General features: G+C 41.5%; 2 protein-coding genes across 5 annotated transcripts in view; both read left to right on the top strand.

Moving 5' to 3' along the window:
• The window catches only part of MAIP1 (matrix AAA peptidase interacting protein 1), a 218,935-nt gene that overhangs the window by 55,392 nt on the left and 135,678 nt on the right, over positions 1 to 27,865 (top strand). The window contains exon 6 of one of the 4 annotated variants that reach the window (XR_012333015.1): positions 20,857 to 22,774. The exons of 2 other annotated variants lie outside the window; for them this stretch is intronic. The gene's annotated coding sequence lies outside the window, so the exon portion shown is untranslated. Of the gene's footprint in view, positions 1 to 20,856; positions 22,775 to 27,865 lie in introns of those variants that run through there. One more of the 4 variants, XR_012333018.1, reaches the window with a different exon arrangement.
• On the top strand, positions 3,019 to 19,612 carry LOC101336974 (beta-1,4-galactosyltransferase 5-like). Its single transcript, XM_073807431.1, is given in 2 exon segments — positions 3,019 to 12,792; positions 12,794 to 19,612. Coding segments are annotated over 2 exon segments (1,260 nt in total). The 5' UTR covers positions 3,019 to 11,952; the 3' UTR covers positions 13,214 to 19,612.

Below are 27,865 nucleotides of genomic sequence, written 5' to 3'. Positions count from 1 at the left end.
ATTCAAATCCTGGTATTCCTAATAGCTTTAGATTAATGTTTTGATATTATTCTGAGGCTCATAAGTAGGTATTCCCAAGGCTTTTAATAGTTTATAGCTCTTATCATCATAAAATAATTCTTTGTCTTTCATTTAATACTTTTCAACTTGAATTTTGGTTTGTTCAATAATAATATTGCCATTCCTGCTTTGTTGGTCTTGTTTTGTTGTAATTTTCCTACCTTTCATCTTCAAAAATTTAATTCAGTTTTAAGATATTCTTTTCTCTCTCTCTCTCTGCCTTAACACAACTTAAGACATAAGAATCTCTTTTAATTGAGGAATTTAATCCATTCACATTCATTGAGATACCAGCATGCTTGATTGCTTGATTAAATCAGCTAATACTTGTAAAACACTTAGAACAGTCCCTAGGACAAGGCAAGTGCTTCATATGCTTGTTCAATCAATCAGTCCATTCTATTCTTGCCTGCTTGGGTTGTGCTTCCTGTTTGAAAAGCTTTCTTGTCTTTGGTTTTTCTTGTTTTTTGGTTTTGTTTTGTTTTGCCTGTGTTGTTTTGGGTCCTTGTTTTTTCACTTTTGCTAATAAGACTTTTTTTTTCTCCATGGTATTTGAAAATTCTAAGTCTTATGCTTATTGTCTCAGTATTCTTAGGTTTTTAATAACTATATTTAAACTTACATTCTCTCTTGAAATTGATATTTAATCTGTATCTAAAATCTCACTCTCCTCAAAACAAGGCAAATCTTTTAACTTAATTTCTTTCTTTCTTTTTTTTTTTTTTTTAAGCAGAGGTCTTCTTAGAAGCCCATATGATTTAAATTTATTTATTTATTTATTTATGGCTGTGTTGGGTCTTCGTTTCTGTGCAAGGGCTTTCTCTAGTTGTGGCAAGCGGGGGCCACTCTTCATCGCGGTGCGCGGGCCTCTCACTATCGCGGCCTCTCGTTGCGGAGCACAGGTTCCAGACGCGCAGACTCAGTAATTGTGGCTCCCAGTTGCTCCGCAGCATGTGGGATCTTCCCAGAACAGGGCTCAAACATGTGTCCCCTGCATTGGCAGGCAGATTCTCAACCACTGTGCCACCAGGGAAGCCCTTAACTTAATTTCTATATCCCTTTCCCTTTCTCAGGTTTTGTTCAAATTACTCTGAATTTTAAATTCTAATTATTATGAATTATTTTATACCATGCTTATCTTTTCTTAAAAAATTATAGTGTGTTTTATAGCCATATTATCAACGATTATTTACTTTTTAATTAAATCTCCTATTAGTATCTATTTTTTCCTTGAATTGCACTTTTTTTTTAAATCAATTTTTTAGTTTGCCTTATGTTCCAATAACTGTTCTAGGAAGGATTCTTAAGTGGTAAACTGATACCTTAAATGCCTAAACTTTCCCTCCCTCCATGGATATGTGGATGACAGTTTTGCTGAAGAAAGATTTCTAGGCTCAAAATAATTTCCTTTAAAAATTTGAAGGCAGAAGATGGCAGACTAGGAGGATGCGGAATTCGCATCTCCGCACAACTAGGGCACCTACCAGGCACCAGTGGGGGACCATGGACACCTAAGGGGATGGGAGGAACCTCCAGCGACTGGGTAGGATGTGGGTCGTGGAGGGGAGCCAGGGAGGAGGAGAAGTGGAGGCAGGAGGGGACTGGTGCCCCTGAGGGGCGGCTGGGGGAAGGGAAGGGATCCCATGCCCGAAGGGGGAAACTGGGGGACCATTGGGAGGGCAGAGGACCAAAAGGGAGCGTGGCCAGGTTTCCCGTGCCCACTTGGGCCCCTGGAAGCCTGCTGAGATCCCAGGCCTGATACTCTGCCCACCTAGGCCCCTTCCAGCCATGTAGGTCCTGAGGGAGTGGGAGGGAGGGAAGGGATCCCATGCCCGAAGGGGGAAACTGGGAGACCATTGGGAGGGCAGAGGATCAAAAGGGAGCATGGCCAGGTTTCCCCTGCCCACTTGGGCCCCTGGAAGCCTGCTGAGATCCCAGGCCTGATACGCTGCCCACCTAGGCCCCTTCCAGCCATGCGGGTCCTGAGGGAGTGGGAGGGAGGGAAGGGGTAGCAAAAGTAAAGGCTGGACCTCTGGGACCGGCACCCCTGAGGGGTGACTGAGGGAGGGGAGGAGTTCCTACACACAGCGGAATCCACCCAGGGTTAGGGGTCCAGCAGGGACGGGGAAGACCCTGGAGGAGACATGGGGCAGGGGCACGCAGGAATGGAAGGGAACAGGGCCAGTGGTTTCCCTGTCCACTTAGGCACTGGGGAGCCTGTTGGGCTCTTGGGTCTAATCCTCTGCCATCATCAAAAAATCTACAAATAATCAATGTTGGAGAGGGTGTGGAGAAAAGGGAACCCTTTTGCACTGTTGGTGGGAATGTAAATTGATACAGCCACTATGGAGGTTCCTTAAAAATCTAAAAATAGAACTACCATATGACCCAGCAATCCCACTACTGGGCATATACCCTGAGAAAACCATAATTCAAAAAGAGACATGTACCAAAATGTTCACTACAGCACTGTTTACAATAGCCAGGACATGGAAGCTACCTAGATGCCCATCAACAGATGATTGGATAAAGAAGATGTGGCACATATGTACAATGGAATATTACTCAGCCATAAAAAGGAACAAAATTGAGTTATCTATAGTGAGGTGGATGGACCCAGAATCTGTCATACAGAGTGAAGTGTCAGAAAGAGAAAAACAAATACCGTATGCTAACGCATATATATGGAATTTTAAAAAGCGGTACTGACTGATGAACCTAGTGGCAGGGCAGGAATAAAGACGCAGACGTAGAGAACAGACTTGAGGGCACGGTGGGGAGGTGAAGCTGGGATGAAGTGAAAGTGTAGCACTGATGTATATACACTACCAAGGGTAAAATGGATGGCTAGTGGGAAGCTGCTGCATAGCACAGGGAGATCAGCTTGGTGCATGTGACCACCTAGAGGGGTGGGATAGGGAGGGTGGGAGGGAGGCTCAAGAGGGAGGGGATATGGGGATATATGTATACATATAGCTGATTCACTTTGTTTTACAGCAGAAACATAACGTTGTAAAGCATTTATACTCCAATAAAGATGTGAAAAAAAATAATACTAAAAAACAAAAAAAAACCTTTGAAGCCATCACTCCATTGTTTTCTAGCATCTTGTACTGTAGAGAATATGCAAATATGATTCCTGCTCTTTTGTAGGTAATCTACTTTTTCTCTCATCGTTTTTAGGATTCTCTTTTAATCTTAGAGTTCAGAAAATTCACCATGGTGTGTCTAGGTTTGTTTCTTTTAAAATTATTCCTGCTCAGTGCTCAATGAACTATTTCAGAAATTTTACATAATTTTTTCTTTTTAAAAATGTCACTAATTAAATGCAAACACAATCTGTAATATATTTGTTTTGCTTTAAATTTTTTTATTGTGTTAAAATGTACATAACATAACATTTTAACTATTTTTAAGTGCACAATCCAGAAGCCTTAAGTACATTCACATTGTGGTGACCATCACCACTATCTATCTCCAGACCTTTCTCATCATCCCAAAATGAAACTGGAAGCATTCAGCAATAACTTTCCGTTCCCTGCTTCCTCCAGCCCCTGGTAGCCACCATTTTACTTTCTGGCTCTACAAATTTTACTACTCTTAAGGGCTTCATATAAGTAGAATCAGACCATATTTGTCCCTTTGTTTCTGGCTTGTTTCATTTAAGCATGTTTACAAGGTTTCTCCATGTTGTAGATATCAGAATTTTATTCCTTTTTAAGGCTAACATTCTATAATATGGATATACCACATTTTGTTTATTCATTCATCCATTGATGGACATTTGGGTTGTTTCCACCTTTTTGGCTATTGTAATGCTGCTGTGAATACTGGTATACAAATATCTGTTGGAATCTTTGCCTTCAGTTCTTTTGGCTATATACCTAAAAGAGGACTTTCTGAATCATATGATAATTCTATGTTTAATTGTTTTTTTTGTTTGTTTTTTTAAAAGATTGCTTTTCTTCTTTAATGTGGATCATTCTTAAAGTCTTTATTGAATTTGTTACAATGTTGCTTCTGTTTTATGTTTTGGGCCATGAGGCATGTGGGATCTTAGTTCCCTGACCAGGGATTGAACCCGCACCCCCTGCATTGGAAGGCAAAGTCTTAACCACTGGACCACCAAGGAAGTCCCTGTTTAATTGTGTTTGAGGAACCACCATACCATTTTCCACAGCAGCTGTATCATTTACATTTCCACTAGCATTCAAGAGGGTTCTAATTTCTCCACATCCTTGCCAATGTTTGTTGTTTTCTGTTTTGTTTTTTTATAATAGCCATCCTAGTTGATGTGAAGTGGTATCTCATTGTGGTTTTGATTTGCATTTCCCTAATGGTTAGTGATGTTGAGCATTTTTCATGAGCTTACCTAATTGCTTTTTTGGTTATTCTCTCTTGGTCTTTCTCCCCTTCTAGAACTCCAGTTAGGTGAATGTTGGATCTCCTGTATCTTTCTTTCCTATCTCTTAATTTTGCACCTATTTTCATCTTATTATTTTTTACTGCACACTCAGAAATTTCCTTGGCCAGATATTTTAATTTACTAACTTTATCTTCTGCTATGTAAATTCTGTTATTTGGGCCATCTGTTGTTTATTCTGGTGATCATATTTTTAATTTCCAAGGATTCTGATAGATTCTTTTTCACAGCCATCTGTTCTTCCTTTGGATGTGACATACTCTTGACTCTATTAACTCTTATTTCTGGTTTCTTCTATTACCTCTGTTTCTTTAGGAATTAGTTCTTCCACTCTCTGAGTTTGCTCCCTCTCTTTTATGTTATTCATTTCCTTCAAATAATTGGTGATTGTTGGCTGTATATTCATATTTATTAATGACCTGGATTGGGAGCTGGAGTGCATTTCCCTAGCTCAAATGAAAATCCCTGCTTCTTTGGCAGTGACAGGTTCTGAATAGAGCAAACTTTCTTTTGATAATTGATAAGGAAAGCAGAAGGAAAGATGTACAAGTTGTTTCTTTTTCCATTGGGGATTGCATAGTGATCATATACTACCTAGGCATTAAATTATCCTGATTTTCTGGTCCCAGCAACCGCCTTTGGAAAGCTCTGTATCAGATTTTACATTTATTTGGCCAATGGAAGGTTGTATCCTGGGGCACAGTCCTGGGGCAAAGAACAGAGCCTGCAACTCTGAGAGCAGAGGGCTGGTGCACTGTTATGCAAGACTTTAATTATTCACCCAGCCTACCACCCCATAGCCAGCTTCTTCTTAGAGCTTGAGTCTAACAGCTTGGGATTTGCCAAGAGAGGACTGGGGCTGAATTAAGGAGAGCTGAAATGCGTTGCATAATAACATGGGACAAATTACTGGCAAGGAATGAGAGAAGGAGAGGGCTAAAATACATAGCAGGATGCTGGGGACTTAATTGTTGGGAATATCCAAAGAACTTTTAAAAATATAGAAATCAAATACTTTTTAACCTATTAGCTCTTCTGTGATGTGAGTCCTCTTCGTTTCTCCAAAGTTTGAGTGAAGTTTGCTATACTCAAATATGCCTTTTTAAAAAAAGTGTGAGTGTTGCTGGTTTGGTACAGATCAGAGAAAGGAAGCAATTGTAGGGCAGAAATAAATGTGAAAATAAGATTCCAGGGGTAGTATATACTAAGATTCAAAAGTGACCTTGAGTATACAAGCCTCTGGGATTCTTCATGTAACTTTGGGAGGGAAAGGAATGTGGGGTTTCTGCTGCATCTGGGTTACATATTTATTATTTGAACTTTCACTTAATTGTGTGTGCATATGCTCATTGTAAACTCCTTAGGTATAGGCAGTTGTACTTTTTGTTGTGTGTATCTATCTTTTTACTGCCCATGAGTCTAGCACTGCAATGTGCACATAATATGCTTTCATTTGGGACTTCCCTGGCGGCCCAGAGGTTAAGACTCCACACTTCCACTGCAGGGGGCGTGGGTTCCATCCCTAGTCGAGGAATTAAGATCCTGCATGCTGTGAGGTGGTGTGGCCAAAAAAAATTTTTTTTTAATGCTTTCATTAAACAGTTTTTTTTTTTTTTTTTTGGCCACGTTGGATCTTTGTGGCTGCGTGCAGGCTTTCTCTAGTTACGGCGAGCGGGGGCTACTCTTCGTTGCTGTGTGTGGGCTTCTCATTGCGGTGGCTTCTCTTGTTGTGGAGCACGGGCTCTAGGCACGCGGGCTTCAGTAGTTGTGGCATGCAGGCTTCAGTAGTTGTGGCTCGTGGGCTCAGTAGTTGTGTCTTGTGGGCTCTAGAGCACAGGCTCAGTAGTTGTGGCGCATGGGCTTAGCTGCTCTGTGGCATGTGGGATCTTCCCAGACCAGATCTCAAACCCGTGTCCCCTGCATTGGCAGGTGGATTCTTAACCGCTGTGTCACTAGGGAAGCCCCTAAATAGTTTTTAAATCATTCAACATACTGAGTTTCCACTGAACCACTCCTATCCCTACGTCTTTGTGAAAAAAGTTTAAAAGACCCATTCTTGTGGTTGGACTAAGAGGTAAGGCTTAAAGGCAGATTGACCCATCTGAGGATTAAGTTCATAACAAATCTACCCTACAACCAGGTATTGAGGCACTGAAAATGCTTCATTTTGATGAAATGAGAAAGTATATACACAAACAGAAATGACACGGTAGAAAGCACCACAAATGACCCAAAATATGATTTACCTCTTTCATTTGATAAGCATTGATTTTCTAATTCACATAAGGTAATAAAGTATCTCTAGAAATAAATACCTCTTTTTGTTTTGTTTTGTTTTGTCTGCTCAGAATCCCTTTTCCTTTCTTAGGGTAAACAGTCATTTGATTTTCCTTTGAGAAGCCATCCCCAACCTGTTGCAGATTGGGTTCAGCGTTCACTCAATGTGTCCCCCTTCCCCTGGCCAAGCTCAAGCTGTGCCAGTCAGACTCTTCCTGGAATGTGAATGTTAAAGCCAGTGACTGTGTTAGAGCTAATTCATTCCTACTATGCTGCCCTCAATAGAGCGTCCATTCGTTCCTGCTGACAAGTTCAGCAGAGCTGCCCAAATTATTGTTCTTTCTGAATCTGGGTTCCTTAAGCTTTTTTGGGGGGGCGGGTGCATTTCTGATCTACTCAAATCCAGTCCAATAAATTACTTCTTGCTAAAATCAACCAGCTTCTGTTTCTGCTGTGTGCAACCAAAGAACTCTGACTGATACAGCTCCAATACAAATGGTCTGTACTTAGAGTATCTATAACTATTTGATAAATTAATTTAAAAAACTTGGATGGGGGCTTCCCTGGGGGCGCAGTGGTTAAGAGTCCGCCTGCTGATGCAGGGGACACGGGTTCGTGCCCCGGTCCGGGAAGATCCCACATGCCGCAGAGCGGCTAGGCCCGTGAGCCATGGCCGCTGAGCCTGCGCGTCCGGAGCCTGTGCTCGCAACGGGAGAGGCCACAACAGTGAGAGGCCTGCATAACGCAAAAAAAAAAAAAAAAAAAAAAACTTGGATGGCAGCATTTGCTCAGATAAAAATTAGCTTCCTCAAACAATGACACTAACTAAGTGTCCAGTTACTGAGGTGTTCCATCAAAAAGGACAAAGTAGGGACTTCCCTTGTGGTCCAGTGGGTAAGACTCTGTGCTCCCAATTCAGGGGGCGTGGGTTCGATCCCTGGTCAGGGAACTATATCCCACATGCATGCCACAATTAAGAGTCCACATTCTGCAACAAAGTAAGAAGTCCACATGCTGCAACTAAGACCTGGAGCAGCCAAAATAAATAAATAAATAAATATTTTTTTTAAAAAAAAAGGACAAAATATTTTCCAAGGCTTCATGAAGGGGAACAAAAAGGGAGGAACAGTATGTTTCTTTACTTCTAGGGCATGTGAATTGAAGAAGGACATACACAAATCAAAACTTGTATAGTTCCTTCTCTATTTTTGTTTGCTCCATTAATGATATTCCTACTGTGGTATAAGGCCCAACAGATGTGCCTTGACATCTGAGGGAAACTGAGAGTGCTTCCAATGGCCTAACCACAGGTTCCCCCCCACAACTCTGCTCCCATAGCTAAGGTCTTCTAGCCTTATCCTGGGAACCAGCCACAGAGCCTGCTCATCCCTGAGTAGCAGGCTTTAGTTCCCTGCCTGCCCATGGAATTATTCAAATAAGCCAATCACATGGAACTCAGCAGGCACCTGATTTGATACTACCCTTTTGATACTACAACTGCAGTCTCCCACAGCCCCCGACCATTCACTCTGTTCCCAAGTCCCCACATGACAATGTGTGGTATGTTGTGTCCTCCTCTCCTGGGCTATGAGTATATATGACTGATAAACTGCTGTGCAGTGTTACGTGTCATGCTTTTGGCCATTTCCATAACCCTAGGATAGAAATCCCTTTTTCACCAGTAGGGTGAAGAGGGGGTGATTAAACACTTACCTGAAGAGAAGAACAAAGCTTTCTTCCTCAAGCCAAGAGAAATGCACTTGGGAATGAGACAAGGACATAATTTTGCCACTTTCTTGTGCATCCTTTCCTTCATTTAGAAAGTCATGCTAAGGACTGGAGGGAAAACTCCAATGAGAGCTACAAAAGCTAAAAGCTCTCACTTTGGGCAGAGAACCAGGAAAGCTTCATTTGTAACAGGGTGATGAGAAGGCCGGGACTGTCTCCTGCTTGGCTGCTACTAGAAGGCCAACTGGGAGCCAGGGCTCACGGTGGCCTATCCCACCTCGCCAGGAGACCACATTGGGCTTTGGGGCCCCAACCATCACTGTAACAAGAAATGTACCTTTATTTAGAATGTAAACTGCACATGTCCACCTCTCAGGTAAGGATTTGAGGATTCAAAACCTCGGCCATCTTTCTGTTGATCATGACCAGTGTGTGTCATTTTCAACCACACGAAACAAGTGACTATCAACTGAGGCATTTGGTTGGCTAATTTTTCTTTACCATCACTTTCACTATCTTTCCCCCCTCCAGTCCAATCCAACCTTCTTTTATGTCTTGACTACTAAGATCCATATGAGATATCAGCTCCCTTTCTGCTCCCCTTTGAATATTGTTTTAATTTTAATATGGGATTCATTTCAAAGATATTTATTTTGTAGTTCATTTACTTTATCATGTAGTGGCTCAAAAATGGAAGTTGGAGTCTGGAAAGAGCTGTGCTTGGTTTTTTACTAAACTGTGAGACTGTGGGTGGGCTCTGGTTGTTGGTTTCTGCTTATGTAAAACAGAGATAATACCCCATCCTGGGTGGGTTGCTGAGAGTATTTAATGAGGTTATGTATGTCAATCTCTGGCACAGTGTCTGGTGCATAACAAATCCTCAGCTCACATTCATTTCCACTCCTATCTATCCTTTTAATTTGTAAATGGATTCCTTACTCATCAAAGGTTACTGAATATCAACAGAGGCAAGAAGATTGGAATGTAAGACCCAAAGGAGTAGATGAAAGCATATGGGCAGTTTTGGGGGATGTGTACTACTGGCTCCTAAAAGTATCAATAAAGTTAATTATAGCATAAAAGAATGGGCAGTGAGTAGGGCTGGTTCTGTGTCAGTGTGAATATCTTTTACAGATAGAAGGATAAAAGCGGGCTGGCTCTAAATCTGTCTCTTCAGGCAGGCTTGTTGGCAGTCATAGTGACTCTGGTTCCAGCCTTCTTGTAGAGTCCCAGAGCCTCTCCACAACTTCATTGCCCTCCTTTAGACTTCCCACTCCCACTCCCCTTTGTTTCCTTGAAGCATTTCCTCCCAGTTTGTTATCAAGCTGTAAGGGTTTGAAGAACTCATTGACAATGGAGTTGGTAATTGATAACGCCTTAACATGTAATCCCTTCAGAGGAGATTGGCAATTAATAAGGGACTATGTCTTATGCCAAAAAAATGGCTTTCTAATGGTAAAATTTAAGAGTAAAAACCTGAGCATATGGTTTAGAACTTGAATTCCGACAATTACACATGCACAGATTTGAAGCCTAGATTCGTCACTTAACAGCTATGAGATCATAAGCAAGTTACTTATCCTAAGTCTCAGTTTCCTTAACTGTAAAATAGGGATAATAATACCTACCTCATAGGAGTATCATGAAGATTCAAGGAAATAATCCCTGTGAAGCATTTAGCCCTATGCTGGCACTTGATAAATGTTAGCTGTTATCGTCATTGTTGTTTTATTTTGTGAAATCCCATCTCATTGGCAAGGATCAATTCTATTCATATGTAAGTCCAACCCAGGATCCAGGAAAGGTAGATATAGATTTAAGTCACTTAATCTGAATTAGTTGTTGTAAGTGGCATATTCAGGTCCCTTGGTCCTCTGCCTGCCCCGAGCTGAATTCATGGCTCTCACAGCAGAGCCCGACCACTTCTTGTCTTTTCCAGACAGACTGTAGAAGCTTCACGGTTCACTGCTGACGAGTTTAATTCTAAGGCAAAATATTTTACCCGTTTAGCATATTGTTAAATTAGACCGGCTCCCTATCTTCTGAAATGCACATTTTGGGATTGATGAATTTAGAATTTTTTTTTCTTAGGTTTTGCTGATCACAGGTTTAAGTCTTTAAGTCTTTTCATCTCCTTCACAGAAAAACATTGACAAAAATGTAATCAGTGAGTAGCCCAATTGAATAAAATGAAACGGTCAAAGGAAGCTATAATGACCCTTAGGGTTCGGTGGTTCTTGGTTTCCAGTTTTGCTTTTGCAGGTTGTAGCCAGTTAGAGGTTGGGGATGCTAAATCTGCCCTTTGTGAATAAACAGACAAATGATTTGGTCTTCCATTCTGCCAGGCCTTGATCTTTTGAGTTAAAGAAAAGAGTGTAAGTAATTCCTTCTTTGGAGCAACAATTTTCAGGGACAGCTGTTTTCTAGCTTATGGGGAGGAGGAATTTCTGGCTGCTAGCTAGCTTCAGATGAAGGGTTTGCAGAATTCCTGCTCTTCCCCAGTTGGTGCTAATGCATTCCTCATTGTCTGCAGTGGTTGGGCTGCTCTCTTCATTAAGAGAAAAGGGATAGGGATCAATTTTCAAAATCACAGACATCTAAATGTGTGCAGAATTTGGATATTTTAGATATCAGTACCTAAACTAAGATGAAAAATCTCAGAGATGGCAGATAACATCATGTTTCAAGGTATGGAGAAAACTTCCCTTCTAAAAGGGCTGCCTTAAAGAATAAACAAGGCCTTAATGAGAAAGAATTCCAACTTCAAAGTTTACATTTGGAGTAATCTGATGAATCATTTTTATAATTCCAGTTTCTCTATCTCTTAACATGGGTACAGTAGTCCAGATCAGGCTCAAAGACTAGTTGTGAGAACTGTATGAGATACATGATTTCATCCTATTATGTTTTTAGTTTTGGAGATTGAAAAAAATTCTGGGCATGTATCCCAGAGAAATTAAAACTTAACATTCACACAAAAATATATACATAACTCATGGTAGCTTTATTTGTAATAGCCAAACACTAAAAATAATCCAAAGATCCTTCAGTGAGTGAATGGATAAACAAACTGTGGTACATCCATACCATGTAATACTACTCAGTAGTAAAAAGGAAGTGATACATGCAACGGCTTGGATGGATCTCAAATGAATTATACTGAGTTTGAAAAGGCAATTCAAAAAGGTCCCATACTCTGTGATTCTTCCATTTATCGACAGTCTTGAAATGACAGAAGTTTAGAGATGGAAAACAGATTAGTGGTTGCCAGGGGATAGTGATGGGCGGGGAAGACGGTGTCTGTGGTCATAAAAAGGCAGTAGAATGGGACTCTGGGAGGGCTCACGCCAGGGAGTGCTTCCCAGGGCTTCTGCTGCCAGTGTCCTGGTTCCCGCGGTGAGCCACAGCCATCCCCCGCCTCTGCAGGAGACCCTCCGACACTAGCAGTGAACACCTACCTCTTCATGATGCAGGCTCAAGCCATTCTCATCTGGGACAACATGAGAACGATCGGCGCTCAGGTTTACGAGCAGGTAGTTCGGAGCGCTTACGCGAAGAGGAACAGCAGCGTGAATGACTCAGATTATCCTCTTGACTTGAACCACAGCGAAACCTTCCTACAAACCACAACTTTGCTTCCTGAAGACTTCACCTACTTTGCAAACCATACCTGCCCTGAAAGGCTCCCTTCCATGAAGGGCCCCATAGCCATAAACATGAGTGAAATTGGAATGGATGTCGTCCATGAACTCTTCTCTAGAGACCCAACCATCAAGCTCGGAGGTCACTGGAAGCCATCGGATTGCATTCCTCGATGGAAGGTGGCAATCCTTATCCCCTTCCGGAACCGCCATGAGCACCTCCTGGTCCTGCTCCGACACCTGATTCCCATGCTCCAGCGCCAGCGCCTGGAGTTTGCATTTTATAAGGTGGAGCAAGTTGGCACCCAACCCTTTAATCGAGCCATGCTTTTTTTTTTTTTTTTTTTCCTTTGGTACACGGGCCTCTCACTGTTGTGGCCTCTCCCGTTGCGGAGCACAGGCTCCGGACGCGCAGGCTCAGCGGCCATGGCTCACGGGCCCAGCCACTCCGCGGCATGTGGGATCTTCCCGGACTGGAGCACGAACCCGCGTCCCCTGCATCGGCAGGCGGACTCTCAACCACTGCGCCACCAGGGAAGCCCCCGAGCCATGCTTTTTAATGTGGGTTTTCAAGAAGCAATGAAGGACTTGGACTGGGACTGTCTTATTTTTCGTGATGTGGATCATATACCAGAAAGCGATTGTAACTACTATGGATGTGGAACAGATGCCAAGGCACTTTGCAACTAAACTGGATAAGTATATGTATCTGCTTCCTTATACTGAGTTCTTTGGCGGAGTGAGCGGCTTAACAGTGGAACAGTTTCAGAAAATCAACGGCTTTCCTAATGCTTTCTGGGGTTGGGGTGGAGAAGATGACGACCTGTGGAACCGAGTACAGAATGCAGGCTGTTCTGTGAGTCGGCCGGAAGATGACACAGGGAAGTACAAGTCCATTCTTCCTCACCACCGAGGAGAAGTCCAGTTTCTTGGAAGGTACGCGTTGCTGAGGAAGTCCAAAGAACGGCAAGGGCTAGATGGTCTCAACAACTTGAACTACTTTGCAAACGTCACATACGATGCCTTGTATAAAAACATTACTGTCAATTTGACACCCGAGTTGGCTCAGGTGACCGAGTACTGAGACGAGGGGAGAATATATGTTTGCTTCACCCACCGCCCCCAAGAAAGCAGCCTGACGACATGTCTAGGGGCTCCGCAGAAGAAGAAAGCAGAAATCCAGTGTCTCATGAAGGATCACAGAGTTCAAGGAAAAAATGTGGACAGAGCACATGCACAAAACGCCTTCACCATTTGGACTCACTGGGCTTGAGGGAGAAGGCCGGGAACTGACTTTCTCTTTTCACAGGGCTGCTCTTCTCCCCCATCTTCTGCCCTGATGTCCCATCTCCTCCACAATCTCCAGAACCAAAGCTGTGATCCGCCACCATCCCGCCACGAATGGCCTAGGGAGCTTCTTGGCCTTCAGAGCAAAGAGGCAGACCCACCACAGGGCAGCTGTGTTTTAGGAAGGGCAAAGGAAACTCCACACAACCATTCTTCTACATCTCTGGTGTTCTCTTTGGTTTCATTAAAAAAAAAAAAAAAAAAAAGAGGTAACAGAAGGGATCCTTATGGTGATGGACCTCTTATCTATTTGGACAGTGGAAGTGATTAGATGAATCTATACATGCAATATATAATTGCACATTATTGGGCTTCCCTGGTGGCGCAGCGGTTGAGAATCTGCCTGCCAATGCAGGGGACACGGGTTTGAGCCCTGGTCTGGGAGGATCCCACATGCTACGGGGCAACTGGGCCCGTGAGCCACAACTACTGAGCCTGTGCGTCTGGAGCCTGTGCTCTGCAACAAGAGAGGCCGCGATAGTGAGAGGCCCGCACACTGCGATGAAGAGTGGCCCCCGCTTGCCACAACTAGAGAAAGCCCTCGCACAGAAACAAAGACCCAACACAGCCAAAAATAAATAAATTAACTCCTACCCCCAACATCTTTAAAAAAAAAAGAGGTGACATAAAAAAAATTGCACATTATTAAATGCACAAACAAATAAGTGCATGTATAACTTAAGAAATATGGATCGATCATTGAATTATAGCAATGTCAATAGTTTGATTGTGATATTGCACTATAGTTATGCAAGGTGTTATCTGGGGGAACTGAGTAAAGGGTACATAAGGTCTCGCTATATTATTTCGTACAACTGCAAGTGAATCTACAATTATCTCAAATTTTAAAACATAATTTTTTTTTAGTTTGGACCTTTTGACTGCCTTCATCCAGTTCCCCTCCCCCCACCCTCTGCCTCTGGTAACCACAAATCTGATTTCTAGATGAGTTTGTTTATTTATTTTTGAAGTACAATTGACCTACAACACTATGTTAGTTCCTGTTATACAATACAGTGATTTGATATTTCTATACATTTCAAAATGGTCACCACAGTAAGTCTAGTTACAATATGTCACCATACAAAGATATTATATAGTTATGGACTATATTCCCCACACTATACATTTCATACCCATGTCTCATTTATTTTGCACCTGGAAGTTTGTACCTCTTAACCTCCTTCACCTATTTCCCTTCCCCCCATTATTTTTTTTTAAATACAGAGAATTAGAGAAAAAAATATCTCTCTTCCATGACTGGCCCAGTAAGATATTAATCTCGCCTTTTCTGTCAGTCGAATTTCTTAGTACTCTTTTTCTGTATTTCTGTATTTGATCCATGTGTTTATCCATGTATGTGTTTGGAGCAGAGTGAGTTTTCAAAGCTGAATTCACGCTGCCATATGAGCCCAGAAGACCTCACTTTAACGAACTATAGAAGCATTGAAGGCTGCACTCAGAGTCAGTGCTGGGCAGCAACTCCATCCAAACAGTCCTCCCTTGGGGTTAACATTTTCATGGTAATTTGAAGTGTTCACAATATTACTCACTTCTTTACAACAGTTTTATTAAGTTATACGAGAAATTCATCTTCTCTACAGAAAAGTTAAAAATTCAAAGAAGTAAAAGAAAAAATAAAAACCCAACTAATTTCTAATCTGATTTTGGAAAGTAAACTTGTCACCTCAGAATAAACTCCAGAACCATTTTGCTATTAATTGAGATGTTTAGCAGAAAGTTTATCAAGACAGAATATGGATTTTACTAAACAGGACTCAACTTATAATTAGCAATCATTTGGCTCTTCTCACCTCTGAAAACTGACCAATAGTCAGAATTTCACACCTCCAAATGAAAATTGGCATCCACTGTTTTGAGATAACCAGAGGAACGGCAGCGTTCAATGTAAGCAATATGACAAAACCTCATAACTTAGGGCTTACTGTTTCGAAAAGTGTAAAATAAATCAGATAATTCAACTGATGAGATATTCAGAAAAGTAGTGCTTAAATGTTCTGGGCCTCGATGGTAAAGGACAGCTGTTGGACTTAATGAACATACTCATATGATGATAGTTCTATGAGGGAGTTGCATGTTTATATCCATAAAAAGGTGGAAGATAATTAAAGATTCAAATGAGGTAATCATTCCTTAATAAGGTCTACTAAGGCTTTAACATTAGGCCATTAGAAAAGAATCTGATGAGCAACTGTCAGGTTTGTATCAGAAGCAATCAAGCATGTGTCCAAACTCCGCTGCTGTTACGTGAGTGTGAGGGATGGAAATGGCACACAGGCTTTGCTGAAGAACAGTCATCCTATGATAATGAAGTGGGGGTTAATGCTAATGCAGGATATATTTGGAAACTTAAGCAGGTGCTTTGGGAAAGGCTTATCTGTGGTCAAATGCTGGTCTCCAAGGAAAGCAAAGAGATGCCTGGGCTCCCTATTATCTGAATGGTTGGTGGAGATGCTCCAGTTGGTTCTGAAGGCACAAATGCCTAAGAGTTATTACTGACTTTTTAATATCCACCTAGGTCTTTAGGCCCAAATGCTGGGGAAGTGGGCAGATACATGGGACAGTTATGGACTCTGTTCACCCCATTAACTTAAGGTTGAGATAGACAGTCCTGATAGCTATCTCCAGGCCCCCTTGTTTCCGGTCCCCCCTGCCACCATTGTCTGTGAAGTCTTCAAAAAGGAGAAGCACTTCCCAAGCAGGAGACCCTCGTCTACTCCCATCCTACCCTCCAGCTGCCTAGGAGGAAAGAAAGCTAGAGAGAACCAAAAAGAGGGAGTTTAACTCCATTTTGCTCCTCCTCTGAAATTTCGATTTCCTTAGCACAGAAGACCCCTTATGTCTTCTTGAAAAGTGAATTTGGGCAGAAGGGAAGTTATGACTATGCCCTAGAGGTCAAAGTATTTGATCAGGAGTATATGGGGAGGGGGCATTCTCCTCCTACCCCCTTGTTCATACCTCAACACCCTGGAGCAGGACATTGATGAGAGTCCCATGTCCATGGGGTCTTTCCTGGATGGCTCTAATGTGCCAATGGCTCATGCTAATCCTTGGGTCACTTTTTTTTCCCCCTTTTGGGTTTTCCTGACTTCAGATGGAATTGCTTCATAGAGCCTGATCTTCTATAGCTGCTTTAGACCTTCACCTGCTGGAAAGGTCTGAAGTTCTCCAGCTTTTTAGTCTCATTAGTGGATAAGTTGAAATTGGAGTAAGAGGCTGAGTGTCTCTGCACATTACGCAAATCAACTTTGCCAGCACCGCACTACTTTCCTCAGCGACTCCTTGAATCTAGTTATAAATAGGTTAGATCTAATAAATGAGGAGTGAGTGATGGGTCCTCTCCACTTCTAACAGCAAAGTAAAACAAAGGTATCATTGAACCTTAAATGCGATAAACAATTCTTTATTTTTTTTAATAAATTTATTTATTTATTTTTGGCTGTATTGGGTCTTCGTAGCTGCACACAGGACTTTCTCTAGCTGCAGCCAGCAGAGGGCTACTGTTTGCGGTGCACGGGCTTCTCATTGCTGTGGCTTCTCTTGTTGTGGAGCCCGGACTCTAGGTGCACAGGCTTCAGTAGTTGTGGCATGTGGGCTCTAGAGCACAAGCTCAGTAGCTGTGGCGCACAAGCTTAGTTGCTCCGTGGCATGTGGGATCTTCCCAGACCAGGGATCGAACCCGTGTCCCCTGCATTGCCAGGCGGATTCTTAACCACTGCGCTGCCAGGGAAGTCCCACGATAAACAATTCTTGAAAGAGAAAGGAGGGGCAACTCAATTATTGAGAGGAAAGAAATATGACTGGAAAAAAGAACATAGCATATATGTTCTTTTCTCTTTATATATATATATATATATATACATACATACATATGCTGGCGTGGTAGCAAAATTTCAAGAGCTACGTCGAGGTGGAATGCCAAGTTTGGGCATATTTGGGGAAATATTGGATGGGCCACCCAGAGTCTATTTAAATGAGTTTGAGCAACTTCCTGGGAGAAAAAGAACTCATTCTAGAAAAAGGAATCTGGCTCAATACTTTGAATTAGAATGTTACTAATTCTTAAATATGGATGAGGAGGGCAACTCTGCGGGTAGTAGAGTGTTTGTCCCTGGGATATTTCTCCTGATCCAGATCTCCACTAGAAACATGTCTAAGTCTGCTGTACTGCCTGTGTAGTATTTTATTTTGAAACAGTTCAGTATGAACAATGTGATATATGTATGTAAATTAATTTTAACCTACATCTAAGGGTTAGTATAATCTTTGGTTAGCACTGGAAATCCCCCAATCTTCAATCCACACACCAAAAACAGCTAAGAAGTATTTCAGATACCCTCATCAAAATCTAGCCAAGGGCTTCCCTGGTGGCACAGTGGTTGAGAGTCCGCCTGCCGATGCAGGGGACACGGGTTCGTGCCCCGGTCCGGGAAGATCCCACATGCCGTGGAGCGGCTGGGCCCGTGAGCCATGGCCGCTGAGCCTGTGCGTCCGGAGCCTGTGCTCCGCAATGGGAGAGGCCACAACAGTGAGAGGCCCACGTACCGCAAAAAACAAAAACAAAAACAAAAACAAAATCTAGCCAAGCACCCATCTTGAATACCACTAATTTCACTACCAAAAAGTTATTTCTTTTTTTTATTATTATTTATTAATTTATTTATTTTTGGCTGTATTGGGTCTTCGTTGCTGTGCGTGGGCTTTCTCTAGTTGCAACGAGTGGGGGCTACTCTTTGTAGCACCGTCTCGTTGTCCTGGCTTCTGTTGTTGCGGGGCACGGGTTCTAGGCGTGTGGGCTTCAGTAGTTATGGCTTATAGGCTCTAGAGCTCAGGCTCAGTAGTTGTGGTGCACAGGCTTAGTTGCTCCGTGGCATGTGGGATCTTCCCGGGCCAGGGCTCGAACCCGTGTCCCTTGCATTGGCAGGCAGACTCTTAACCATTGCGCCACCAGGGAAGCCCCCAAAAAGCTATTTCTAACATCTTTTATGCTGATGAATCAAGTCATGTTGCTCTGATGTTCCTCTAAGAGAATCTAAGGAGAAAGACACATTTTCCCCTACTTCCCAACAGCAGTCTGGGGATCAAGTTCCCCTTGAATCAACACTAGAAGCCTGTGATTTCTTGAAGGAGGCAGCAGAACCTGTTGGATGAGTGGTCTGGCCAAAGTGGTATCCAGCTAAGGCAGTGGCATCTGGAAGAGGGGATGGAAACAATAGAGTCATGGGGAAGTCTTGGCTGGCCCAACAGGTTCAGGAGAGACTGATGAACATGGCGGCGCCCAGGGAAGTGAGAATGAATCAAGAAAAGAGAATGAAAATATCACAAATCACTAATGAGTCACCTCTGAGAACTCCCAGAAATACTTGATGGAGATTTTGTTGGGATTTGAGGGTCAGCACCTGAAAACACGGATTGCATATGTATAATTGCATTGGAGTGGGAAGTTAGACATGAAAATACTTAATTGCCATTGAAATCTGCAAAGGATCTCTCAAAGGGTACTTTCAATTCTGTACTTGGCCCAGCCAAATACAATTGGCTTGACTCCTTAGGCGGAACAGAAGGTACCTGGTAGAGCTAAGTTTTCATAGATGCATCTGGTTCCCCAAGAGGGCACAGAGCTAATACAACTGAAAAGGTGTACACCTGTGACTTCAGGCATCTTGTGAATGACCAGGCCTGGCTTAGTCATTCACAAAATGCTTAAGTTCAAAGCAGAGATTTTCATCTGGGAAGCAGGTTGGGGTGGAAGGAAATATTCGAATGGCCTGGAGAATCTTTTCAGAACACAAATTCCCCAGGCCCCACTCTGGATCTATTGACCCAGAATTTCTAGTAATGGGATTGAGAATGAGTTTGGGAGCCCAGTGTGTCTTCAGAATTTGGAGGCAACTGGAGAATCAAGGAGTTCTAGGGCAGAGAAGAGGAATATTTGCTCGTGTTACTAGGAGATGGGTAGGGAGGAACAGACCAGAGATACAGAGACTGGGGTTCCAGAGGAGGTGGAAGGGAGAAGGGGAGAAGGGCGGGAACACAGGTGGTCTTAAAGGGAACCGGAGGAGAGGCCCTCCATTAGCTGGAAGGAAAAAGGCATGAGAGATCAGCTCGGTGCTTTGTCACCACCTAGAGGGGTGGGATAGGGAGGGTGGGAGGGAGGGAGATGCAAGAGGGAAGAGATACGGGGACATATGTATATGTATAACTGATTCACTTCGTTATAAAGCAGAAACTGACACACCACTGTAAAGCAATTATACTCTAATAAAGATGTTTAAAAAAACCCCACAACAACATGCATGTCTTCAGAAGAAAAAAAAAAAGGAAAAAGGCATGAAAAGGTGTGGCTGTAGATGAGCTTGAAGCTGGAGGGAGTGCAGATAGCCTGAGGTTGGGGCTGAGGGTTGCCATTTTCTCTCTGGAGTGGACTGTAAGGCATGACCGGCTGCAGAGAAAGGAGAGGGAGGTTCCAAGAGGCGAAGTAATTTCTTTGAGCTTCTATAAGGGTGAGTGGCTGATCTGGGCTGCAAACTGAGGTCTGTCTCAGTTCAAAGTCCCTGTTCTTTCTCTGATTCACTGCCTTGTCTTTGTGCAGTACAGTCTAACCAAACCCTGATATTATGCCTTTCTGTTAAGTACCCTCCTTGAAAAGTCATTTTTGTCACAATTAATTTGATGGATGCTTGAGACACAACAGCTTTTTACATTAGACTAAATTGTTTCCACTTCTCCACAGTCATCTCTTTGGCTCCAAACCACGCTCCCCCAAGTCCCTGGTTAGTCAGGATCTGTAATCTTCATCGCTCAATGTGAAATTTAATTTGGGAGGAATCCCTCACTTTCTTGGTAACTATGTATGATTGCGCTACACTTTGGGTCCACCCCCCCCTCCCCCTCAATTATCTTTCTAAAAAGAGATCTTATTTTTTTCCTCTGGGATTTTTGGCTGCTGTTTGATTCTGAAAGAGCACAAAAGGAAAAACAAATTTTCCATGCCTACCAACCTAAGCCTCCTCTCAACAAACCACAGAGCCCAGTGTCCTTTCCTCGGGGAAGCAGGTATTCATATTCCAGAGAATCCACCGAACTCTAAATGCTGAGTCCTTGGTGCCCATCTGATGCCCATATGCCATCTGTGTGACAGTAACGGTGCTCTCCCTGCTACAACCTCATCGTAGAAACTCCATCCAAACACCTTAAAGAAAGAGCTCACAGATGTTCGGAAAAATACACAATAATCCTTGGATGATTAATTTAATATTCTTTGGAGACATTCTATAGATCACTAGGCTGCTGTTTTATTCTGGAAGCCATAACCTCCCCATTCTCACGCCTGTAATGTTTCATTCTGATTCATCTCAGGGCAAGGCAGATGATACCCAAACGTATGAACCAAGAGGCTGAAACATAGATCATTGCCTCCCTGATAAGAATATCAGTGCCTAGGAAGGAAGCCTTCAGCAGCAACGTTGAAATGACATATGAAAGAACAAATGATGTGGGGAACTTGTAAACCATTTCACATCTTGCCGAATGACTTTGTGTATTTGTGATTTTTTTAAGATGACAATTTAAAAATATTTATGTTAGTGTTTTCTATGCTATGTGTCTAGAATTAAACCTTACTTTAGCTTTCCATAAAATAAACAAAACAGAAATATAGATCTAAAACATGACAAAAATATGTGATTTTGTATATTTGTTTTGTTACCCCATCTAGTTAGTGTGTCTATAGCAGAGGTTGGCAAACTTTTTTGGTAAAGGACCAAAGAACAAAAATTTGGGGCTTTTCAGGTTATATAGTTTCTGTTGCAACTAGTCAGCTCTGTTATCGAAACATGAAAACAGCCATTAAACAATACGTAAGTAAATGAACATGGCTCTATTCCAATAAAACTTTATTTACAACACAGGCAGTGGGCCAGATTTAATCTATAGGCTGCAGATTGCTGACCCCTAGAAGGTAAGCTACATGAGGACACTTGAGTCCCCTAACACACAAAGTTTGCTAACATTATTGAGAACTAATTATGTGCTAGGCATCATGCTTAGGATATAGAAACTTTGTTTAATGAGGTGGGTATTACTGTCGCATTTTTTAGATTGAGAAATGAAAGTCAGAAAGCTTAAGTAACTTACCTGGGATCACATGGCTAAGTAGTGGAGTCCCATAGCCTGCCTTTCTGTTGGTGAGGGTATGGCACGGTTGGTGGGTACAGTGTGCCCTCTAGGGCACTAAGCTGGGATTTGTGTCACACCACTTATCAGATACTTGGGCTCAGGACCTCAGGAATTGTACCCTCAATTTCATATAAAAGCTGAGATACTAAGCAGTCTTGGGGTAAGAATTGTAACTGTGGTCCTTTGTGTTTTCCCCCAAGCTGTCCAGTAAAGTGGTTATGTGTGTGTGTGCTCTGGAACCTGAGTGCCTGTGTTCAGATGGAAGTCCTGCTCATGTGACTAGGCAGGTTGGTTTATGCCTCTGCTTCTTTGTCCTTGTCTGCTAAATGAGGATAGTGTTACTACCACCCAGGAGGGTTGTCATGTGGATTAAAGGAGTCAATACACGTGAAATGCTTAAGCAGTGCGTGATGAGCATTGCTATTTTAATACCAAACACAGGCCATGGCACAAAGAGTCTGCTTACACATGTGGCTGTCTGACAAGACTTGTGATCCATGGGCAGGAAAAGGAGGGAAGGAAGAAAAAGAAAAGTAATATGAAAGATGAAGAAGGAAGACAAAGAGTAATAGGAACACAAACGATATGAGGGCGTTAAGGGCTGAGGTTTTGAAAATTATATTTCGTTCGTGTAATAATAATATATGTGGATTGAAGAAAAAAATAAATATACCCAGAACCCTCCTTACCCAAAGGTATATTTGGTATATTCCCTTCCAGGATTTTATATCTGTCTCATGTGTTCTAGAGATGCTTCATATGTTCTCCAGTCTGCATGTTCCACCAACACACGCCAGTTGCTCTCCTTGCTTCTTGCTCTGGACTGGCAGCTGCTCTGCGCTTCTCTCTCAGCATCTCTTGTGAGCACTTTGCTAGGCTTCTTCTGGTCACTTATGCCTGCTTTGCTGCAAAGGGTGGGCACTAGCCCATCCTGTTATTCCCCGTAGCCTAGCTAGCATGAGGCAGTCATGTTTAACAGACTTTACATGTCTTGAGGCTCCCACAAGGGAACTTCAGTGCAGGAAAGGAAACTGACAACGGAGTATCTGACATTGCTGTGTCCAGCATCCATTAACCACACATATCCCACTGGACATCTCTTTCCCAAATCCCTGATTTGTTGCTACTATTGAGAAAAAAAATATCAGTAGACAGCATAATGATAATGACTGATCAGACTGTAAGCTCTGTGAAGGCAGGAACGGTGTCGCTTTTGCTTAATACTGTCTCCACTTCACCAAGCACAGTGCTTTGGCACATAGTGGAGGCTCCATAAATACTTGTTATTTGAATTCATGGAGGTGCTCTGTACAGGCTCCCACTGCCTATCAAAGTGAAGGCAGACTTTGGTTATATATATATATTTTGGGGGGATTTCATCTTGTTTACTATATTTGAGATTCATTAGGTTTCTTTTTTTTTAATTTTGAATTTTATTTATTTTTTTATACAGCAGGTTCTTATTAGTTATCCACTTTATACATATTATCATATATATGTCAACCCCAATCTCCCAATTCATCACACCACCACCCCCGCCACTTTCTCCCCTTGGTGTCCGTACGTTTGTTCTCTACATCTGTGTCTCTATTTCTGCCCTGCAAACCACTTCATCTGTACCATTTTTCTAGGTTCCACATATAGGCGTTAATATACAATATTTGTTTTTCTCTTTCTGCCTTACTTCACCCTGTATGACAGTCTCTAGATCCATCCACGTCTCTACAAATGACCCAATTTTGTTCCTTTTTATGGCTGAGTAATATTCTGTTGTATATATGTACCACATCTTTATCCATTCTTCTGTCGATGGGCATTTAGGTTGCTTCCATGACCTGACTATTGTAAATAGTGCTGCAATGAACATTGTGGTACATGTCTCTTTCTGAATTATGGTTTTCTCTGGGTATATGCCCAGTAGTGGGATTGCTGGGTCATATGGTAGTTCTATTTTTAGTTTTTTAAGGAACCTCCTACTGTTCTCCATAGTGGCTGTATCAATTTACATTCCCACCGTGAGTGCAAGAGGGTTCCCTTTTCTCCACATCCTCTCCAGCATTTGTTGTTTGTAGATTTTCTGATGATGCCCATTCTAACTGGTGTGAGGTGATACCTCATTGTAGTTTTGATTTGCAATTCTTTAATAATTAATGATGTTCAGCAGCTTTTCATGTGCTTCTTGGCCATCTGTATGTCTTCTTTGGAGAAATGTCTACTTAGGTCTTCTGCCATTTTTGGATTGAGTTGTTTTTTTTTTTATATGGAGCTTCATGAGCTGTTTATATATTTTAGAGATTAATCCTTTGTCCATTGATTCATTTGCAAATATTTTCTCCCATTCTGAGGGTTGTCTTTTTGTCTTGTTTGTAGTTTCCTTTGCTTTGCAAAAGCTTTTAAGTTTCATTAGGTCCCATTTGTTTATTTTTGTTTTTATTTCCATTACTCTAGGAGGTGGATCAAAAAAGATCTTGCTGTGATTTATGTCAAAGAGTGTTCTTCCTATGTTTTCCTCTTAAGAGTTTTATAGTGTCTGGTCTTACATTTAGGTCTCTAATCCATTTTGAGTTTATTTTTGTGTATGGTGTTAGAGAGTGTTCTGATTTCATTCTTTTACATGTAGCTGTCCAGTTTTCCCAGCACCAATTATTGAAGAGACTGTCTTTTCTCCATTGTATATCTTTGCCTCCTTGTCATAGATTAGTTGACCATAGGTGTGTGGGTTTATCTCTGGGCTTTCTATCTTGTTCCATTGATCTATATTTCTGTTTTTGTGCCAGTACCATATTGTCTTGATGACTGTAGCTTTGTACTATAGTCTGAAATCAGGGAGTCTGATTCCTCCAGCTCCGTTTTTTTTTACCCTCAAGATTGCTTTGGCTATTCGGGGTCTTTTGTGTCTCCATACAAATTTAAGATTTTTTTGTTCTAGTTCTGTAAAAAATGCCATCAGTAATTTGATAGGGATTGCATTGAATCTCTACATTGCTTTGGGTAGTATAGTCATTTTCACAATATTGATTTTTCTATTCCAAGAACATGATATATCTCTCCATCTGTTTGTGTCATCTTTGATTTCTTTCAACAGCATCTTATAGTTTTCTGAGTACAGGTCTTCTGACTCCTTAGGTAGATTTATTCTTAGGTATTTTATTCTTTTTGTTGCAGTGGTGAATGGGATTGTTTCCTTAATTTCTCTTTCTGATCTGTCATTGTCAGTGTATAGGAATGCAAGAGACTCCTGTGCATTAATTTTGTACCCTGCAACCTTACCAAATGCATTGATTAGTTCTAGTAGTTTTCTGGTGACATCTTTAGGATTCTGTATGTATACTATCATGTCTTCTGCAAACAGTGACAGTTCTACTTCTTCTTTTCCAATTTGTATTCCTTTTATTTCTTTTTCTTCTCTGTTTGCCATGGCTAGGACTTCCAAAACTATGTTGAATAATAGTGGTGAGAGTGCACATCCTTGTCTTGAGGAAATGCTTTCAGTTTTTAACCATTGAAAATGATGTTTGCTGTGGGTTTGTTGTATATGGCCTTTATTATGTTGAGGTAGGTTCCCTCTATGCCATCTTCTGGAGAGTGTTTATCATAAATGGCTGTTGAATTTTGTCAAAAGCTTTTTCTGCATCTATTGAGATGATCATGTGGTTTTTATTCTTCAGTTTGTTACTATGGTGTATCACATTGATTGATTTGCGTATATTGAAGAATTCTTGCATCCCTGGGATCAATCCCACTTGATCATGGTGTATGATCCTTTTAATGTGTTGTTGGATTCTGTTTGCTAGTATTTTGTTGAGGATTTTTGCATCTATATTCATCAGTGATGTTGGTCTGTAATTTTCTTTTTTTGTAGTATCTTTGTCTGGTTTTCGTATCAGGGTGATGGTACCCTCATAGAATGAGTTTGGGAGTGTTCCTTCCTCTGCAATTTTTTGGAAGAGTTTGAGAAGGATGGGTGTTAGTTGTCTCTAAATGTTTGATAGAATTCACCTGTGAAGCCATCTGGTCCTGGACTTTTGTTTGTTGGAAGATTTTTTTTTTTTTTTTTTTTTTTTTTTGCGGTATGTGGGCCTCTCACTGTTGTGGCCTCTCCCATTGTGGAACACAGGCTCTGCACACGCAGGCTCAGTGGCCATGGCTCACGAGCCTAGCCACTCCACGGCATGTGGGATCTTCACAGACTGGGGCACGAACCTGTGTCCCCTGCATCAGCAGGTGGACTCTCAACTACCGTGCCACCAGGGAAGCCTCTGTTGGAAGACTTTTAATCACAGTTCCAATTTCATTACTTCTGGTTGGTCTGTTTATATTTTCTGTTTCTTCTGGGTTCAGTCTTGGAAGGTTATACCTTTCTAAGAATTTGTACATTTCTTCCAGGTTGTCCATTTTATTGGCATATACTTGCTTGTAGTAGTCTCTTATGATGCTTTGTATTTCTGCGGTGTCCGTTGTAACTTCTCCTTTTTCATTTCTAATTTTATTGATCTCAGTCCTCTCCCTCTTTTTCTTGATGAGTCTGGCTAAAGGTTTATCAATTTTGTTTATCTTCTCAAAGAACCAGCATTTAGTTTTACTGATCTTTGCAATTGTTTTCTTTGTTTCTATTTCATTTATTTCTGCTCTGATCTTTATGATTTCTTTCCTTCTACTAACTTTGGATTTTGTTTGTTCTTCTTTCTCTAGTACCTTTAGGTGTAAGGTTAGATTCTTTATTTGAGATTTTTCTTGTTTCTTGAGGTGAGCTTGAATTGCTATGAAATTCTCTCTTAGAACTGCTTTTGCTGCATCCCATAGGTTTTGGATCATCGTGTTTTCATTGTCATTTGTCTCTAGGTATTTTTTGATTTCCTCTTTGATTTCTTCAGGGATCTCTTGGTTATTTAGTAACCTACTGTTTAGCCTCCATGTGTTTGTGTTTTTTACGTTATTTTCCCTGTAATTGATTTCTAATCTCATAGCGTTGTGGTCATAAAAGATGCTTGATATGATTTCAGTTTTCTCAAATTTACCAAGGCTTGATTTGTGACCCAATATGTGATCTGTCCTGGAGAATGTTCCATGTGCACTTGAGAAGAAAGTGTAACCTGCTGTTTTTGGATGGAATGTCCTATAAATATCAATTAAATCTATCTGGTCTATTGTGTCATTTAAAGCTTGTGTTTCCTTATTAATTTTCTGTCTGGATGGTCTGTCCATTGGTGTAAGTGAGGTGTTAAAGTCCCCCACTATTATTGTGTTACTGTCGATTTCCTCTTTTTTAGCTGTTAGCAGTTGCCTTACGTATTGAGGTGCTCCTATGTTGGGTGCATATATGTTTATAATTGTTATATCTTCTTGGATTGATCCCTTGATCATTACGTAGTGTCCTTCCTTGTCTCTTGTAACATTCTTTATTTTAAAGTCTATTTTATCTGATATGAGTATTGCTACTCCAGCTTTCTTTTGATTTCCATTTGCGTGGAATATCTTTTTCCATCCCTTCACTTTCAGTCTGTATGTGTCCCTAGGTCTAAAGTGGGTCTCTTGTAGACAGCATATATATGGGTCTTGTTTTTGTATCCATTCAGCGAGCCTGTGTCTTTTGGTTGGAGCTATTAATCCATTCACGTTTAAGGTAATTATTGATATGTATGTTCCTATTACCATTTTCTTAAGTTTTATGGGTTTGTTTTTGTAGGTCCTTTTCTTCTCTTGTGTTTCCCACTTAGAGAAGTTCCTTTAGCATTTGTTGTAGAGCTGGTTTGGTGGTGCTGAATTCTCTTAGCTTTTGCTTGTCTGTAAAACTTGATTTCTCTGTTGAATCTGAATGAGATCCTTGCTGGGTAGAGTAATCTTGGTTGTAGGTTCTTCCCTTTCATCACTTTAAATATATCATGACAGTCCCATCTGCCTTGTAGAGTTTCTGCTGAGAAATCAGCTGTAAACCTTACAGGAGTTCCCTTGTATGTTATTTGTCGTTTTCCCCTTGTTTTTTTCAATAACTTTTCTTTGTCTTTAATTTTTGTCAATTTGATTACTATGTGTCTCGGCATGTTTCTCCTTGGATTTATCCTGCCTGGGACTCTGCATTTCCTGGACTTGGGTGGCTATTTCCTTTCCCATGTTAGGGAAGTTTTCAACTATAATCTTTTCAAATATTTTTTCGGATCCTTTCTCTCTCCTTCTCCTTCTGGGACCCCTA

This window comes from Tursiops truncatus, chromosome 7, assembly GCF_011762595.2.
Source record: "Tursiops truncatus isolate mTurTru1 chromosome 7, mTurTru1.mat.Y, whole genome shotgun sequence".
Taxonomy (NCBI): Eukaryota; Metazoa; Chordata; class Mammalia; order Artiodactyla; family Delphinidae; genus Tursiops; species Tursiops truncatus.
Note: the sequence above shows the minus strand (reverse complement) of the source record. Positions and strands in the feature narration are given on the sequence as shown.